The sequence below is a fragment of the Thunnus maccoyii genome, chromosome 22 (assembly GCF_910596095.1).
Source record: "Thunnus maccoyii chromosome 22, fThuMac1.1, whole genome shotgun sequence".
Classification (NCBI taxonomy): Eukaryota; Metazoa; Chordata; class Actinopteri; order Scombriformes; family Scombridae; genus Thunnus; species Thunnus maccoyii.
Genome location: NC_056554.1, coordinates 18,356,554 through 18,376,033, shown reverse-complemented (window position 1 = coordinate 18,376,033; position 19,480 = coordinate 18,356,554). Strand labels below are relative to the sequence as shown.

The 19,480-nt window shown below is 41.0% G+C and overlaps 1 protein-coding gene and 1 long non-coding RNA gene across 7 annotated transcripts in view; one reads left to right on the top strand and one right to left on the bottom strand.

The window, feature by feature from the left end:
- Positions 1-6,454, bottom strand: part of LOC121890084 — an 8,992-nt gene extending 2,538 nt beyond the window's left edge. For 2 of the 3 annotated variants that reach the window (XR_006093680.1, XR_006093678.1), the window contains exons 1-2: positions 3,975-6,454; positions 3,750-3,877 (exon numbers count right to left, since the gene is read on the bottom strand). This is a non-coding gene — a long non-coding RNA (uncharacterized LOC121890084). The remainder of the gene's footprint in view (positions 1-3,749; positions 3,878-3,974) is intronic. The other variant, XR_006093679.1, reaches the window with a different exon arrangement.
- tox4b (TOX high mobility group box family member 4 b) lies at positions 3,844-19,480 on the top strand. 4 transcript variants are annotated; one of them, XM_042402352.1, is made up of 10 exons: positions 3,844-3,936; positions 7,613-7,681; positions 11,254-11,304; positions 13,053-13,340; positions 13,442-13,702; positions 14,735-15,061; positions 15,452-15,532; positions 15,829-16,470; positions 17,133-17,287; positions 18,247-19,480. In XM_042402352.1, exons 1-10 carry the CDS (start codon positions 3,931-3,933, stop codon positions 18,302-18,304), a joined length of 1,938 nt encoding a protein of 645 aa, XP_042258286.1. In that variant the 5' UTR covers positions 3,844-3,930; the 3' UTR covers positions 18,305-19,480. The 4 variants fall into 4 exon arrangements, with proteins under 4 accessions (XP_042258286.1, XP_042258287.1, XP_042258284.1 ...); XM_042402350.1 differs by lacking the exon at positions 3,844-3,936 and adding an exon at positions 6,583-7,311; XM_042402353.1 differs by lacking the exon at positions 11,254-11,304.

The following is a 19,480-nucleotide window of genomic DNA, read 5'->3' as shown; positions in this document are numbered from 1 at the left end:
AAAAGACCCTCTCTAGAGTCAGTATTTGGTTTGTCCGTTCTGGGCTACTGTAGATATAAAGGGCTCATTCTAAGGTAACGAAAACAAAACAGTTCTTATTTTCAGGTGATTATACGCTGATGAAAACATACTTATGAATATTATATTCCAGTTCTGCCAATAGATCCCTCTAAATCTTACACACTAGTCCTTTTTAAGGAAAATGTCTCCTTACTTGAAAGTGTAACAAGGAGATGAAAGAGACGGTTATCAATCAACTGCGTATCAATAGTGGTCTTTTTTTTCTCTTCATATCCACGATATCCAGTAGTATTTACACAAACCACAGAATGTGTTTCATCCTCAGTGAAGTTCAAAAGTGGACTGACACTGAATTATTTTCAAAATCATTTACATTTGTCTTAATTTGTTGCTATTTCTCTAAATCTGCTCTCTAGTATGGAAGCCCGTTTCTGCCAGAAAAAGAAAAAAAATAGATGGAAAGTTGATCATAATGAAATAAAAATGCTCGTGGTCAGTCAAGATTAGTTAAATGTATGAGGTAGAAAGACAAAACTATGAGATAAATCAAAAAGTTGAGATAGTCAAAACTTTGATAAGTCAAAATTATGAGACATCTTTTTATCTCTGAATTTTGACTCAATCTCATATCAGTCAAAACTGACTTGACAAGTGATAATTTCTCAGAAAATTAGTCAAAATTTTGCTTTCTGAATATTTTTCTTTTCATAAAATTAGTTAAATGAGAAGTCAGAATTTGACTTATCTCGATTTTTAACTGTCATGAACATTTTTATTTTAATAATTTCTTTGATTTTTTTTTTTTTTCTTTTTCTGGCAGAAATGGGCTTCCATACTCCTGCTACTCATTGATCTGATGAAAACAAACGATTTACAATTACAAAGTGATGCATATCTTCATCATCAAACACCAGCAGTCTGCTCTGCTGCTTCGTGTTGTCAGCCATGTGATGTGAACAGAACGATGACTTTAATAAATAAAAAGACGTCACCGTCTTCACATTTTATGGATTTCTTGATGTCAACTTAAGATCCCAGGAAAACAAAAATGAAACGTTCGCCGAGGTAAATATCAGACGTCTTCTCTGTGTCACGCCATAAACTGGCCCCACATTGGGACTGCATGTGTTTAATATGTTAGCGTAGTGTTGAAGAAGCGAGGTCGAACTATGTGGGTGAACGTCGTGACGGCCTTTTAGAGAGCGTGAACAGTATTGTTGACTAATTTCACAGAGTTTAGGACACACCGGACCATCGTGGAGAGGACCACTGCACTGCATGCTGTCAAAAAAAATGTGTTATTTCTCGCTGTCATGTGGAGAGAAGAAGTGTGTGTGTGTGTGTGTGTGTGTGTGTGTGTGTGTGTGTGTGTGTGTGTGTGTGTGTGTGTGTGTGTGTGTGTGTGAAGGATACATGTGTTCATCTGACACCAGTATGAGGTTTTTCATTCCTTCTAATGAGAATATTGGCTGCTCTGTGTTGTGTGAGCTTGTGCCCTCAAACTCTCCACCTCACCGTACATCTAAACTAAACCTGCTGACACCCTGCTGTCTGTGTGTGTGTGTTTATGTATGAAAGTGTGTGTGTGTGTGTGAATGAAAGCTTGTTGCTAAAGTTAAGGAGCTGTAAACTAGAGGTGTTTGATTCCACTCTTAATGCTTTGTTCTTTCTTTTTTTTTCTTTTTTTTTTTTTAAAGTGTTACTGTGCAGGGATTCTTTTATGTTCATTGTTATTTCCTAAACATTTGTTTTTCTTGCTTGTACATAAAGACAAAAAAAGATCCCAAGTTTTATCTTTTTTTAATTACATTAATATAAAAAGGAATCACAAAAAACTTTGCTTGAAAAAATACGGGAATAAATAAAGCAATTTTGAAACAAAAGTTGTAAGATCTTTTTGTTCCATCACATTATATTGACAGAAAGTCTGTTGTATGACTGATATTGGTACTTTTTTTTTAAAGAATTCATAATGAAGATGCTTAGTTTTATTTACCTTTTGACAGGGAGGTGTGTTTTTCTCAATAGTTAAGTACAGAAGAAAAACAAGCATTAATACATTTCAATGTCTGAAGTATTGGAAAATGAAGAAATAATTAACACTTATTAGAAAGAAACATTTCTCTAAAATTTCACTGTACTCAAACAAAAATGACCGAAAGAAATAATTTTGATATACAAATTAATAATATAAGTAATTTATCAGGTAAAAACGCAAAAAGAGTTTCTCAGAATCACTGCTTTTTTGTGTTATATTGTTGTAAATGTAATATTTTTGGGTTTTTGTCTGTTGGTTGGGAAAAACATGAAGATGTCTCCTTATGTAATGGATGATTTTCACTTAAAATACCAAATGATTAGTCAAAACAATATTTGACAGATTGATCAATAACTGATGCAGCCCTGAAATTTAGACAATAGAGCTTTACTCACTTTTTTTTGAAAGTGCTGAAGAATTATGATTATTTTCATTTTCAATTCAATTTACAATTAATCTGTCAATTACTTTTTAGTTAATTGTGTAATATAAAATATGTCAGAACTTAAGCATGCACCATTTCCCAGAGAAGGTGACGTCTCATCACTTATTTTATACAACCAACAGTCCAAAACCCAAAGATATTCAATTTATAATCATATGAAACGGAGAAAAGCATTAAATTCTCACATCTCAGAAGCTGGACCTGGTGAATGTTTTAACTTAATTTTGATCGTATTTAGCAGCTACAGGGCTGCAACTAACAAAAAGTCTTGTTAGACCAAAAGTCCAAATGTCCAAAAATATTCATATGATATAAAACTGTGAAAAGCAGCAAATATTCACGAAGTACATTTACACAAGCACTGTATGTAAACACAATTTTGAGACACTTTACTTGAGTATTTCCATTTGATGCTACTTTATACTTCAACTCTACTACATTTCAGAGGGAAATATTGTACTTTAGCTTTAGTTATTTTTCAGACGAAGATTTGACACAATGGATAATATAACAAGCTTATAAAATACAACACATTGTTAGAGATTAAACCAGTGGTATCCAACCTTTTTGGCTTTTGATGTCTTACAAAAAGCAGTGTGTAGTCGGGGTCACATTTCAGATGTCTATGAGTTGTTAACAGCTCCACCAAATAGTGATTTTTCCCTCTAAACTTCTCACATGCTTTCATTTTAAAAAATGTTCAAATGATCCAATATTTCACCAAAAATCAAAGATTAGAGAAAAAGTCCAAAAAACTGAAAACAGATTTGTTTATCAGAACTTTGTTTTTTCTTCTTTCCTCTCCCATTAATCATCTCACGACCCCTCAGATTTATCTGTTGACCCTTTGGAGGGGCCCAACCCCTAGGTTGGGAACCACTGGACTAAACTAGCTAACTGTATATAAAGTAGTTGAAACTAGCTCCACATCCAGCAGCTACAACAGTAACATGCTGCTCTAACACTGATGCTTCAGTATTAATAATCTAATGATGTCATATATAATGTATCAGTCAGAGGGACCAAACCACTACTTTTACTGCAATACTTTAACTACATCAAGCTCATAATACTTATGTACTTTTACTTAAGCAGGATTTTTCATGCAGGACTTTTACTTGTAATGTAGTATTTTTTACTTTGCTGTATTGGTACTTTTACTTAAGTGAAGGATCTGAATATTTCTTCTACCTCTGTTTATTCTGAATGCTAAATTTTATGTCCTTAAATGTAAACGTTCACCACCTTTTATTTTGCCACGCCAACGTCCCCTTTGTTTTTGCGTGATGAGGTCACTTCCACTTGTACGTACAATCCGGAAGCCGGTGCCATGTTGTGATATATTTGAGGAAATCAATTCTGGGCGAAGTTCACTAGCAAAAGTGGAATTAAAAACAAAACATTAATCAGGTTTTCGAGGGTGAGCATGGAGGTAAGAGTAGCTGGTATTAGACTCAATAAAAGAATCACCTTGAACTGTCTTCATATGTGATGATTAACTGCAACAAAACACGATGTTTGGTTGTCACAAACACAACAATGACGTTAAGAGCGGACCTGAGACATTTAGACATTTATAACCCTTGAATTAAATCGATTAATTTAACTTCACCTCACCTGTGTCCCCTATAGAGACGGTTAATCCGGCACACCTGGGTTTGAGGCTTAAAAATTGTGTTAATCAAATAATCAAAACGCGGCGCTAATGCGAAGTCTCTTCCGCTACCGGCTGTTAAGTAGCTTATTATCGTTAAATATCTGCACGAAAAGATTAATTATTGGGCTTTTCTCAGAGGTTAACAAACTTAATCTCTAAAAAATGTACGAAGTAAGCTCAAGAATTGAGGCTGAAGTTAGCTTCCGACTCGTAGTCAAGGGAACATTTAAGGGAAACATAAAAAAATATAGATTTAGCGGCTAATTCTCCGTTTTTTCACCATTTTACACTTGTGAAAAAAGGTGTTAGACATCGCAGAGAAAGCCTTGACGCTGTTTAAACCCACTTTCAGATATTGAAAACCTATATTTTGTTTATAATTACATTAAAAAAGGGCGATTTCACGGCTTTCCCCCCATACACACCCCATTAAAACAGATCCAGATCAAAAACCACTATACTTAGACTTGTCAAATCTGGACTAGATTAATAAGGAGACCCCAGAGACTCGTTAAAACTCAGATTATTATTATTAAGATTTGACAAGTCTAAGTATAGTGTTTTTTTTAATCTGGATGGGGGAAAAAGCAGTGAAATTGCCCTTTTTTCTGTTTTCATAAGCAAAAAAAAATCTGAAACTGTATTTTAATGAGTTAATAGTAATTGACAATGCTCACAAAGACCGGTTGGGTGCTTCCCTCTAATATTAAGTATGCTGTATAGATCGCTGTGTCCTATTCTTAATCTAGTTATTATTACCCCCTCCTCTGTTTCCTCACTCTATTTTGAATCAATTGTCTCCCCCTTATCTCCTGATCCCAGTGCTGTTGCCACTCTTCATTGATCTTCTTCCACACAACACCCTTTACCTCTGATTTTGAGGGTTTGGATGGATGATGATGTCTCTGTTTCCTTTCCTTTACTCTAATTGCTTGTTTGGCTATTTTGTCCACTCTTTCGTCACCCAGAATGTGAGCAGGAACCCTAATCAATGCGACCTCAGCGCCTTGTTTTATCACTCTTGAATGCAGTGTGACAATCAGGGGGGTCCTGGTGCTGTGGACGGTACCTCCAAACCAGAATAGACATAACTTCAGCCACTAGATCCAAGTAGCTTGACAAGAAGAAGCTCGGTTGCGTTTTTAATTGGTCTATTTATTTATCTCTACTAGGTGTAAGCCTAGAGGAGATCATGTATTTGGTTGTGTGTGTGTGTGTGTGTGTGTGTGTGTGTGTGTGTGTATCTGTCCACAGCTAATCCTGCATACTACTGGACCTATCAGCCTAATATTTTTTGTGCACATGTATGACTGTATGCTCAAGGACCTCTCGTGGTTGCAGTGATTCACAATTGTTGAAAAACCTATTTTATAACACGTTTCATACCGTCATTGACTCCTCTTAACCGGCCAGTTGGGGTATTTCTGGTAATCTGCAGGCCGCATTTTGGCCTTTGCTGTGGCTCAAAAACTGACATCCACAGAAAAGTTTGTTCTCATCTTGAACAGGAGCGTCTGCAGATTAATTCCATACCTGATATGTTATGATCCACAAAAGTTAGGCACGATACAAGAGATCGAGACTTTTTGTATACATTATGAATTAGTTCACGTTCACATGTTTTATTGGACGTTTCAAGTACGCAGAGGCGGAGCAAATTGCATTGAAATGCCATAAAAGGTTTAATTGCAATATATTTTTTAGGGATGTCAATGATTCATTGATTATCGATTAATTGCTGTTAATAATTTAAGCGATTTAAAAACTGTATTAACCGATAACACAGAAGATGAGGGACATGCGGTGTAACTGAAAATGTTGTGTAGATGTTTGCTGGACAACGTTACAAGTATTTGCTGTTACTCTTTTAATGATGGAAAAATATGTCCACCGTAATTCATAAATTGTTAATGATTAATCGATAATCGATTGTTAATGCGGCCGATTATCGATTAAGAAAATCGCTTAAAATTACATCCCTCATGTTTTTATTTTTATAATAAAAATGCTCAAAGATTTAATAACATTTACAGAAAGTCACTTGCATTTCACACACTGCTTGAATGTGTTAAAAATAGTAAGTTAGAGACGAGAGGTTATTTTGAAACTTGTTTCGCCCAATATCCGGGGTTGTCATGGTTTCGCTTGACAGCCGCCTCCTTCCCTTCTCCCGTTGGCAAATTATTTTTTTCCTAGGATGACGAAGTCACGACCCGCCCTATTCTGCCTCCGATTGGCTAGTACTCGTTGCCTTCGTTGGCCGGATTGGTTAGGTTTAGGCACGAGGCGTGACATTGGTTAGGGTTAGGCTAAGAACATCACGGTAAACCAATCAGACGTGGAGTAAGGCGGGTCATGACTTCGCCGTCCTAGGAAACAAAAATATCGATCCAATCCGTGTGTCGGGATCCATTGAGCAGCCTGAGCCGGGCCAGAACGGGGCTTTGGTTAGTCCTCCCCTCACAGGCACCTTGGCTGAAGCGGTTATGTTGGTTTTTCACACCTGTCGAGCAGCTTTAACGATCAAACAGTTAAATTTGTGGAGCGTTAGCCGCGTCCGTTTGTTCGCCGCGGCCGTTGACTGAGTGAGACGTTTGTGGACCGACAGACAAACGGGCGCCGGGTCGGTCGTGAAGTGAAGAGTACCGCAGCCTTGCGTCAAAGCCAGCTAAAGCTAAACCGTGGTGAGACCAGTCAGCAAGACCGGGTAACAGCCACGTTACCTCGGGCAGCCAGCCAGCCAGCAGGCAGGTTATTTTTGGCACGGCTGCTCTCGTACACATGCTCTGCTTTAGTCGTGTGAGCTAGCCCAACATCTGTGCAAAAAAGCTGTCAACTTCTCAATTTCAATTCAGCTAATCTTCACTCAGTATTTTGGGGTTCCCGTTTACTCGCTAACCATATACGAAACGACGTTAACGTTGCCACACGTTTTGAAAACAGAGGTAAAGCTTGGAAATTTCGGTTTTATTGCGTAACATCTTGTTGAATTGAAGAAAGGGGGGCCCCTCATTGCTTAACATATGAGGCCCAGTTGAAAAGATGGACCTGAATTTTTACTCGGATCTAACGGACGGTACCGGGCAGCACGACGGTGATCCAGAGTTCTTGGATCCGCAGTCTTTCAATGGATTTGACCATGACAACAAGGTGACTCCTTTTTTCTAAATGAATGGGGCAAATGTCAACACGCCTTCATACAAACATAATTTGCATAGGAGGTCAATATGTCATCTAAATAAAGGCTGCCACTAAACGCATCATAGTGTTTTTCAGTTGCTCTAATTGGCACTAATTATCAGGTTGCTTGGTTTCAGTAAAGTGTGGCGTTTGTTGCCCCACTGTTGACTGTCTTTTGTCAAGTTTTGGATTACAACAACAGTATTAGAATAACCAGGAGCCCCACAACAAAACCTTCACTTTTTCTAACTTGTACACCTGAATGTTTCAGTTCCCTGGAGGCAGTGACAGCTACCTGACAATTTCTGGGTCCGGCCATCCTTTCCTCTCCTCCTCAGAGGTAAGCCTCCTTCTTACGTCTTTGAATTTATGTGGCGTGAAATTTCTCTCAGACAGGTTTTTATTTATTGTCACGGAGCCCTCTCTTGTGGACACACGCTCGGGGCTTAAAGTCAGAGTCACATCACCTCAGACACTTGCCCGAATGTTTGCCTCTTAAGTATTACGTCTACATCGGAGTCACAGAGCTAAGCATTCGTTTGTCTGACAGGTAAAACATCTGGTGATCTTCACTGATAAAATCCTCAAGCACTCTTCTAACCATGTGGATGAGAAAAATATTTGATTAAAAGATTCTTAACCAGTTTCAGGAGTTGCGACTCCAATTTCCTAATCCAAACAAAAGTCAGGGTCTCCCACCGTGTGTTTTATAGCAGAGACGGACCACCTCCTCGAACGCCATAAAAAGTTAGTACACTTTTAAAGATTTTAATAACAGATTACAACATACAGCTTAAGGGGAAGAAATGCAAAGACGCTGTTTCACACAGCAGATGTCTTATAGGTAATAAAGGAGGCAGCTTAAAACAAAGCTACTTGGGGCAAATGGATTCAACCACCAAAGACTTAATCTTACTGTGTTAGATTGTTTTATTTGTAGAGACTTAAATAGGTACAATTGTCCAGAATTAGAATAAAAGTCTGCTTTTTTTTTATCTTGTTAATCGTCTTGTGACCTCTCAGATTTATCCTGTGACCCCTTTGGGGGGGTCCGGACCTCAGCGGTTTAACTGGTCATCTACTAATTAAATGGATAACGAGATGAGTCAGGATTTGTGTGACTTATCAGCGGAAATGCTGAAGATGATAACTGGTGATACCTAACATATGTTCTCGCTGAATTTGTACAGTTTGGACCAAAATTAAAGTTTTTCTCATAAAAAAATGAGCAAGGAGATACATTATTTACACAAAAGAGAGGCAAAGGAGTCAGACAGAAGGAAGGTAGCGCAGAAGTTGTAAGAAAACAGCACGAGGGGGGGGTCTGGGACGGTATGAAAACCATCAGCAGGGGGATGTAGTGAGAGCAAACCAGTTCAACCACTTCTGCAACAGGTTTGATAGTCCTGCTCCTGCTGCTACAGCCTGCCCAGTTATGACCCCCATCACCTCCCCCACCAGCTGTTGATGCCTGTCCAGTTCTCACCCCCTCTCCTCCCCCCATCAGCCTCATATGTACGCCTCCCCCAGCCTGCTATCACGGACAATGTAACCCCCCCCCCTCCTCCCCTCCATCACCACCACCACCTTCACCATCACTGCAGATTATTTACTGTTTATAGAGATGGACGACACGTCTCCACTTCCTGCCGCTATTTTCTGGGGGCTGCCATCTTGCTTTTGTGACGTCATTCGGAGCCAGAGTCTGCACAGTAGAGTCAGGCGGCAGGATGACGGCCTGTGGGACACGCCCCCTCAGCCGTCTGACGGATTTGAAACAAACTCAACAGAAAAATGAGCGCTTGAACAAACACCAGTGTGACAGGAACTACCTAAAATGATCGAAACCATCTTTGGAACAGGACTCATGACCTCTACTGCAGCCAGCCACCAGGGGGCGATCGAGATATTTTGGCTTCACTTTCGGGGAGCTGTCATGACGTCCGTATTTATATACAGTCAATGCCGCAAATCAAGTCAGAGGAGAGCTGAGGAGACTCCGTCCTAGCGAGGCAGCTGGCCTGGACAGGGTGTTCCCAAGAACGCTTAAGGCCTGTGCTGTCGGAGTGGAGGAGCCCCTTCAATATGTTTTCAACCTGAACCTGCGACTGAGGAGGGTCCCTGTACTGTGGAAGACATCAAGTCTCATCCCAGTTCTACAGAAGGTGCTGGACCCGCTGCAGTTTGCTTACCAGGAGAAGGTGGGTGTGGAGGATGCCATCCTCTATCTGCTACGCAAGGCTCACCTGGACAAGGGGAGCGGCGCTGTGAGGATCATATTCTTTGATTTTTTTTTTCCCAGTCCCTTCAACACCATCTAGATCCTCCTACTGAGGCCCTGTTCACACCTGGCATTAACATGCGTCTCAAGTGACCACTCGGATCTCACTTCCCCGCTCTTTATGTAAATAAACACATACATCATTTCCATTTGCAGAGACCAAATGTGTTGTTATTTTTGTTGTTTTTAACCGGCGGGAGGCAGCAATGCACTTCTGAGTACAGGAGCCTGGTGGAGGACTTTGTGACATGGTGCAGGTCAAACCATTTGTAGCTGAACTCCTCCAAGACCAAAGAGATGGTGGTGGACTTCCAGAGGCGTAGGCCCCATCTGCAACTGGTCTACGTGGAGGTGGTCAGGACCTCTAAGTACCTGGCTGCTGCCACTGCACGATAGACTGGACCGGACTATTTCCTGAGGATGCTGGGGTCCTTCAACACCTATAGGAAACTCCTGTTGATGTTTTTACCAGTTTGATGTCGCCAGCGGTCTCTTCTTCGCTGTGGTGTGCCAGGGAGGCAGCACTAAGAAGAGGGACGCTATGTGGCTGGACAGGCTGGTGAGGAGAGCTGGCTGTGTGGTTGGCACGGAGCTGGATTCCCCTTATGTCAGTGGCAGAGAGAAGGACCCTAAATAAACTTGTCCATCATGGATAATGCCCGCCACCCTCTGCACAGCAGCACATTCACTGGGCAGAGGAGTATTTTCAGCGGCAGACTGCTGTCTAAGTCCTGCTCAACAGACAGACTGAGGAAGTCTTTTGTCCCCCAGGCCATACAACTATTCAACTCCTCCCAGCGATGGCGGGGTGAAATTGACTATTAGGCGTGATGCTTCCTCTCTATTGCTACCAAAGCACCACTATCACTTCACTTCTGTCTGTCTGAATCTTTTGTTACTGTGCAGCAGTCAGAATATTTTCTAAAGCGCAGATGGTTAGAAGAGTCTGAGGTGTTTGGTAAATGACCACGTGAGTTTTTTTCAAAGATAGCCAGAGATTTATCATTGATCAATCTGACAATTACATCTTTGATTAATCATTTCGTCTGTGAAATGTTTAAAAAAATGAACAAATGCCATTCACAGGATTTAGAGTCCTCTCTTCAACTCACTTGTTTTGTCTGACCAACAATCCACAACCCAAAGATTTTTATATGTTGGAAGAAAAACAGCAAATCCTCACATGTAAGAAGCTTGAACCAGAGAGTTTTTGGCACATTTGCTTGAAAAAGAGCTGATTTAATTTTCTATCAATTGACTAATCGACTTATCGTTGCAGCTCTACTTAGCTCTGTGACTTGGATGTAATGGTAACACATGAGGCACGAACTGGAGCTTATCAGGCTCACACACCACTGTTTAAATCAGCAATAACAACATACAACCACCTTTCAACTTTATCTATAAAGTATTACCTAGCAGGTGGCAATTTTATTTAGTTAATATTACATAATTTGCAGTTTTCATACATTTTATATGATGAGATATGTACTGTATGTATGAACCATTTAATGTCAGCTCCATGAATACATAGAAAACCAGTTTACTGTCATAGTTAAAGCTACAAATATAACACATGACATTTGTAATCTATTTAAACATGCGCTTACTGACATACTCACATTTTTTAGTGTGCCACTAAACCCATTGACCTCTTCAGCCTCGCTGGATCCACTGGTGGAGTATGAACTATTTCATAAATCCTTTGTTTTTGTTAGACACCTGCCAAATAAATTCAGAAATGTCGTTTGGGAAAGGAGCTTTTCACATAGAGGGAATCATTAAACTACAAACTGAACCTGCAAAACTGACTCATCCAAAGTTTTAGTCAAATAAAGGGAGGAAGTGAAAGCTTTTACTGTAAGGCAGCTGCAGGCAGTCAAGTTTGAGGCCAACTTTTTGTCTAGTAAAAAAAAATCTACATTTGTTGCTGCTGTTTTGTAATTATGACAGAAAAAGGATGAAACCTCCCCTCAGCACCAACAAAACACCACAAATTTAGTGACTCTGACAACAATGTTGGATAAATAGTGAGAATAGTGCTGTAAGAGCAACAGAAGTCCATAATCACTACCTACCTAGTTTTGTCTTAGGGCCAATGTACACAGGATCCGCCTGCGTAGTGTTCTGGCTTCGTCATGGCTGTCGGGAGATGATCCGACGCCATTGTAGCCTGTGTGTGAGTGTCCACCGGCTCAATGACCACAGCATCTCACGCACGGCTTACTCTTTTCCCCGGTCAGTTATCTTTATGGGCCGGGGGGTATTTATTGCCAGAGCTACTTGCGTCCCTTAAGTGTGAAATTCAATTTTAAACATCCATAAATGCCAGTAATTTTTGGTAATTGGCTGCGTTTAATTTATTTTTGACTATTGTTCATTAAAAGTGCTCTCTGAGATCATAAATACTGTTTTAATGCAGCCAAATTCACAATTTACATATTTTTCTGTTTCTGTTGTCAGACAACGGAACAAGTGAAATTTGATTTTTGGTTCGTATTGACCAGCAGTCATTACCAACCCGCTGAGCTGCTGATAAAATCATTTTATGATGTTTACATTATCGCACAAAATAAACATAAATCCAGGTTAATGAGCTGTGATGTGAGATATACGGTTATATTGACATTTAGAATTGGCGATCATAGAGAAAGTTAGAAGCACAAAAAGTTTGTCGTCATATGGCTTCTGTCACAACATCTAAATGAGCTGCAAACATGTATTAATTAATTTAAAATTTGGAAAAATGGAGGTAAAATGAAACTATATTATTAAGGTGAACTTTAAAGAAACGTTTCCATTGGACATTAAAGCCGAGTCGAACACAATGCAGCGAGATCCTGTGAACATTCAGTGTAAAACAGTTAAATCTACAGAGATAGTCTTGTTTTGAGCACATACTCCTCAGTAATATTTTAATCACCAGTGTTTGTCACTATCTGCTGCCTACTGTTCATCCTTTAACCGCACAGTCCAGCTATCAGCAATAGCATGCTATTGAAAAATACAGTTTTGAGCTTCAAGCTGTTTTCCGTTTTTTTTTTTTTTTTTGGTGCATGACCTGGACGCTGAATGTGGAAAAAGCAAATTTTCAACACCTGATTTAAAACCCAGAATATCAAGAAGATATCTCAGCTTTTCAAATGTTAGAAATTGCTTTGAATGTTTGTCTTTTGATGAGCTTTTGTCCTCCAAGTCCTCCCTCTGTATAATATCACTGCTTTGGCATTTAAGAAAGCTTTAATTAACGACAGTAATCCTCTTTCCTCTCATCTTCTCATTCTGTTTCCATCTTTGTCAAAATGTTTCTCACTCACTTGTTTTCTTTTTTTTATCCTCTCATCCCTTCCTGCTCTCACTTTCTACTATTTTTTTTTTTTTCCAATCATCTCGCAATCAATCGCCTCTTTTCGTCCCACCTGCTCTCCAGACCTTCCACACCCCCAGCCTTGGCGATGAGGAGTTCGAGATCCCTCCCATCTCTCTGGACCCGGACTCGGCCCTCACCGTGTCCGATGTGGTGTCCCATTTCGGGGAGCTGTCGGACACCGGCCCCTCCGACAGCGTGGTGGTACCCGGGAACGCCGTGGTGGAAGGGGATGACCCTTCCTTCGCCTCCACTTTCGTCAACAACCCCTCACAGGGACTGGAGCACCTCAGTCTGGGAGTCATCAACCAGTCGGGAGGAAGTGCTCTGTTGGGGTCCTCACTGGGAATGGTGAGGACTTGAAGATATTTTAGGTGTCTGAAATTATCTCAACGTTAGACATCAGTTTAATACGCTTGTCTTCTGTGCTCCTGTCGTCTCTCTTTCCTCAGGATCTCGGCCATCCCATCGGTTCTCAGTTCAGCAGCTCATCCCCAGTGACCATAGACGTCCCGCTGGGTGACATGAGCCAAGGCTTGCTGGGGTCCAACCAGCTCACCACTATCGACCAGTCAGAGCTCAGCGCTCAACTGGGGCTCGGGTTAGGAGGCGGGAACATACTACAACGCCCACAGTCGCCTGAAAACCCTCTGTCAGCCACGGCGTCGCCCACCAGCTCGCTCCAGGATGATGACATGGATGACTTCAGAAGGGTGAGACTTACAGACCCCGAAAAGCTATTTACATGGTCGACTTCTTTCTATAAGCGATAAGGTCCTACGTGAACACACAGTAGTAATATTTGTTTGGTTGATTGCTAATGTTACCTGGAAGAAGCTAACGTCGGTCAAATATGTTCAGACTGCACTGTTTTAATGAAGCAGATTGATTCATGTAGTTTAAATTGATGTTTTTTCTAATTTTATATTTGATTAATGCTTAGTAAGTCACAAATATTTAATGTTGTAGAAGAATATCTAAATATATCTCTCATTCTCAGAGTCATAAATCAGATCTGAAAATACAGACATGATATATGCAAGCAGGCAAACTATTTATGTTGCACCTTTCACAGACACCAGTCACGAAATGCTTTGCAGTCAAAGAAATAAAATGAAATACAATCAAATCAAAATAAATAAAACAAAGACATCAGATAAAATATACAAGGAGAACAGACATAAGAGAAAAATGACCACATGCTACCCAAATGCCTGTCTGAACAGATGGGTTTTTAGCTGCTTTTTGAAAGGGTAGGGCATGTAGGGCTCTATAAGTGAGCACCAAAATTTTAAAACGAACTCTAAAATTAACAGGAAGTCAGTGCAGTGAGATTAAAACAGGAGTAACATATGACCATCTGTCGGATCGTGTTAAGAGCCTAGCGGCAGCATTTTGGACGGTTTGTAAGTGGTGTAAGGAAGATTTATTAAGGCATGTAAAAACTACAGTAGTCCAAACATGATGAGATAAAAGCATGTATTAACATCTCCATTTCTCAAAGAAACTTGATCGAGTCAGCGTTTTAATATGAGCTTCAAAGACGCACTGTTTGATTAAGCGTGACACACACTTTCTGGGTATTACTAAACTGAATTTCAAATACATAACCGGTGATTTTCAAGACATTATTACATTAAATAAAACAATTAATTTGAAAGTCTCGTCAGAATTGTCAGCAAAGCAGGGTAAAAAAAAAAAAAGTTTTTCCTAATTGTAACATCTCTCTTTTTCTCTCCCATCAGAGCGTCCTGGTGGAGTCTCCGGTCTCTCTGGCCGTCTCTCCGGGAGTCATCTCCCTCGATCCCTCTCTGTCCGAGTCTTCGCTCTCTGCCCCGTCGTCTTCCAGCGTCTCTCCGGTCGTCGGACGGAAGGGAGGAGCGGGAGGAGGGGGGAAAAAGGGGAAGAAGAAGAAAGACCCCAACGAGCCTCAGAAACCCGTGTCAGCCTACGCTTTGTTCTTCAGGGACACGCAGGCAGCTATCAAGGGACAAAATCCCAACGCCACTTTCGGAGAAGTTTCTAAGATAGTGGCCTCCATGTGGGACAGTCTGGGGGAGGAGCAGAAACAGGTACGAGACAACATCTACGGTCATGGAAAACCTGGAATTTGGAAACGTTCTTATTAAGGCTTTGAGTAGTTGTAGACAACAGTTTAAAGTCAACGAGGTCAGCTGCTTGATGAGAGTCAGATAGTTGAGTTGAAGTAAGTATTATACACATCAGGAAAGGAAATATGACAGATTTTACAACGTTTTTATGACTGAAATCCTGCAGGATCTTTGTCATTGAACAAAACCTTGAACCCTTAACATTGAAAACACAACTACTCAACAAAAAAATGTGAGAGTTTTCAGCCAGGGGAAGTATTACATTGTGGGAGTTGAGATGTCACTCACCCAACTCTATGAAAGCAGATAGGAATAAGTGTCTTCTAGCGCATAATTTTCCCTTTTTCGCAGGTTTACAAGAGGAAAAACGAAGCGGCGAAGAAGGATTACTTGAAAGCGCTGGCAGAGTACAGAGCCAGCCAGATCTCTCAGGTGAGTGTTTCGGTGAGTTTGTTCTGAATATTGACAGTTCTACGTCGGATGTCCTCCCTTTGCAAATATTATTTTAATTGTAAATTAAGTAACAATTTCAGTTGAGCTTAAAGGTTCCCCTGATGCATCGCTAAGATTAGTAAGACGCCAAAGAAACCAGTAAAACTCACTTACCATCATGTAAACGTATCAGACTTCCACAATGGATCAAAACATCCTCATTAAGTGTGATTATATTCCATTTAATATGGCGGATGGATGACGTGTTCTAACCTAACATAACCTCCTCTCTTCAGGCCCCCATTGAAGTCATGGACACAGCTCCGTCGCCTCCTCCTCCAGCCCCGGCTTCTGCTATCACCGCCGCGGCCGCCAACACCCCAGCCACTCGTGCCACCCGGTCCCAGCATTACAACCCCGAGGAGAACACCATCACCAATATCTGTACCTCCAACATCATTCTGGACCTCCCTCAGGTCACCACACGCTCCCGCACAGGCGCCATCAAACCCCAACCTCCACCCGTCACCACTCCCCCGAACCCCCCCACCGTCACCAAGATCATCATCAAGCAGACGCCGCTGCCTTCCGGCGGCGTATCGGTCACAGCAACGCCCGCCTCGTCGCCGCGGCAACCACCGCCGCTGCAGCAGATGCAGAGCACCCCGCCGCCGCCACGGCTGCAGCAGATGGTGCACGCCCAGGCCCCTCCTCCTCTGCAGGCCAAACCTCGAGGCGGAGGCGCAGCTGCCGCCACAGCTCCACCGCCGCTGCAGATCAAGGTGGTCCCGTCATCACGCCAGTCGGATTCCAGCACGCCGATCATCGTGACGTCGGCCGGTGACACGCCCGCGTCGGTGTCCTCCTCGGCTCTGACGGTGGAGGTGGGACAGTCGTCGGCTGTGGTGACGGGAGGAGAAGAAGTGGCGGAGGAAGGGGTAAGATCAGCAACACGTTAATCTGCCAAAGTTTTCATTCACCTACAAGAAATAAGAACCAGGAATCTGAGGTGTTGTGAGGTCATGGCTGGAAAGCAATTCAACATGATCGCTTAAAGTTTAAGTGACAAAACAAAATCAAAAATGAGGAAAACCTGATCAAAATATCAGTAAATCTGAAATAAACTGCTGGGGAATTATTATTTTCTATATTACAGGACAGTTGAAAGCTTTTTATATCAATTTGAATACATTTACATGATCATGCAGCAGATATAGCCAACATGAGAGTTTTCTTACTGTCATTTCATATATCATCTTGTGTTTTGTGCAAATATTCTGACTTGTCTCATGAATCGGATGATATATAGGCCGGTATTAATTATTATTATTATTGCAGATGCAGTTTATCAGTATAATAGTATATATCTGCCAATAAGTAGCAATACATTGAAGTACAGAAAATAAAATGGATAAGTTTCAGGTAGTTTAGTGTCTCCATTACATCATTTGACCACCAGAGAGCACTGACGAGTTTATTTTATTTCTGACCTGTTGATACCTACACAAACAATTTATCTCACACTGCTGTGAGGTTTAGATAAGTCTAGATAAGTTTAAGTTATTTATATTTGTCTTCTGTCTTGCTTTGCGTCTGTCAGATGGAGGTCGAGGTGAACGTCGCCCCCGGGCCCAGCGTGACCCCCGCCGCCAGTCCGAACATTTGTGTGCGCGCCGGCTGCACCAACCCTGCTGTGGAGAGCAAAGACTGGGACAAGGAGTACTGTAGCAACGAGTGTGTCGCCACACACTGCAGGTTTGTACACTTTGAAGCAGCAACATGTACACCAAACCAGGGTCTGAGAGTTTTTACACATGTTTTTATGATTGTTTGGTGATCAGTTACGATTATCAGCTAGTTTGTCTCTGCGGCAGTGAGTTCCTGAAGTTGCAAGTTTGTTTTCTGTGTTGTTTGAACGTTGTACAGAAGCTTTAAAGGGAAACTACAGTGTATTACAACTTGGATTTTATCATTAAAGTTTCGTCAGTGATCTGCTCCAATATCCATGATAACACTGTATTCATCAATGTTATTTTGGGTAACAAACACGAGCGGTCAGACTATCATAGTTTTAAACAAACCTTCAGGTTAGTCAAGCTACTTTGGGAGAGAAAACGATGGTGAACGATACAATTATTACCAAAAAGTGTGAAAAGTAAACATCCGTCACAGTTTACAGACTCTGCTCTTACTTTGACCTGCTGTACTCACCCTTGTTGTGAACACTCACAGGTTTTTTCCTGTGCAATGACGGGTGATTAATGACATTACAGGTGTGCTCACTTTCAGCTTTGCCTCCAAATAAAGTGGTGGCTAATCTGGCAAAACTGTTTGCTTGTTTTTATCTGTTGTCTTGTTTTTTTTAGTGCCATGAGCAGTAATTTTGGTAAACATGGTGTTATCTTAACAGATTGAAATGATGGCAATAAAATAAAACCCAAGTTGAAATAAAACTGTAGTTTTCCTTTAATGAACTTGGCAGTTATTTAGCAATTCAAAGGTGAAACTTGGCAAGGCATAAAATGACGGGAGGTTTTGATTGTGTGCTTCATAGCGCATAATTACAACCTGCGCTTGCTAAATTTGAGTTGTATGATCTAAATTCCAGGATCTTGTCCAGACATTACAACATGCTGCACATGACATCTCAACAATTGACTAAAATAGAGTGAAAATGACCTTTTTTCCTTTTGATCTTTTTCTCTTCTCTGCAGGGACGTGTTCATGGCCTGGTGCGCCATCCGAGGGCAGAACTCCACTACTGTCACATAGGGAAAGGACACATCTGACGGAGGAGTGCTACACGAGAGAGAGAGAGGAACAGAGAGAGAGACATGGACAAAGAATAACACATGAAATGCAAATGAACATAAGAATGAATGAATGAGTGAATGCATGAATGATAGCCAGATCAGGCTCAGGTATCAGTACATAACTGTTTTATCATGTCGCATCGGACGGGCGGGGGGTTTTTTGTCCTCTTCGGGGACAAAAAAGACGAGACAGAGGCAGGGAAAAATATCTGAAAGTCACTATAATATACTTTTCTGTGATTGACACCTTGGCTCTGTCATACTTCACCCTGCACGGCTACCCCCCACCCCCCACCCTCCCACAGCAGAATAAACTCAGAAATTATGGCGGGAATGACGGCTCACGACAGGACGGATAGATGAATAATGAAAACTGAAGGAGAAACTAAAGACTTGGCTCTGCTGCTCCAGATTTACCTCACAGAGGAGCGGGGAGGTGCTGATCATCTATTGTGAATTTAAAAATATGGACTGAGTGGGGGAAAAAAAAATAGAGCATTTTATAAGGACATACAGTGTTTTTAATTGATTTTAAAAAAAGGTGAAAAGGTGCAGGGAGGAAATCATGATCTCGCAGGTGTATTTTGTTCAGCTCATTCTGAAAAAAAGAGACTTCAATGCGTGTAGGCACTTTCCTTTACTGTTACATCGAGGATTTATCGACGTGAATGGAATCTGAGGTGATTTTTTTTTTTTTTTTGTAAGGAAAATGTATAGAAATATGTGTGTGCTTCAACATCGAGGGGCCAGTGGCTACTTGAGAGATTTATCATACAAACAACCAACAACTGGGCTAAGCACAAACAGTCTTAAATGTAGTTTGGAGTCGTTAAAAGAAGGTAAAAGCCGTTTGTAAGAAGCCATTTTAAGACAAAGTGGAAAGTGCTGTTGCTGTTAAGTCACTTTAGAAAGTAAGGAAGGTTTTTACTCAAAAGACAGTTCAAGTCTTTAAAAAAAAAAACGACAAAAAAAAAAAACAACAGGTGCTAAGATTCAGGAAAAAAAAAAGAAATAGCTCTAGCGTTTCTGTTCTGCTAAAAAATGTCCTGCAAAACATAAGAGCTTTTAAAATGTGTGGTGCGTATTTTGTTTAACGAGGAACATTTGTGGTGAAAATCTCTGTCTGAGGGGGGGG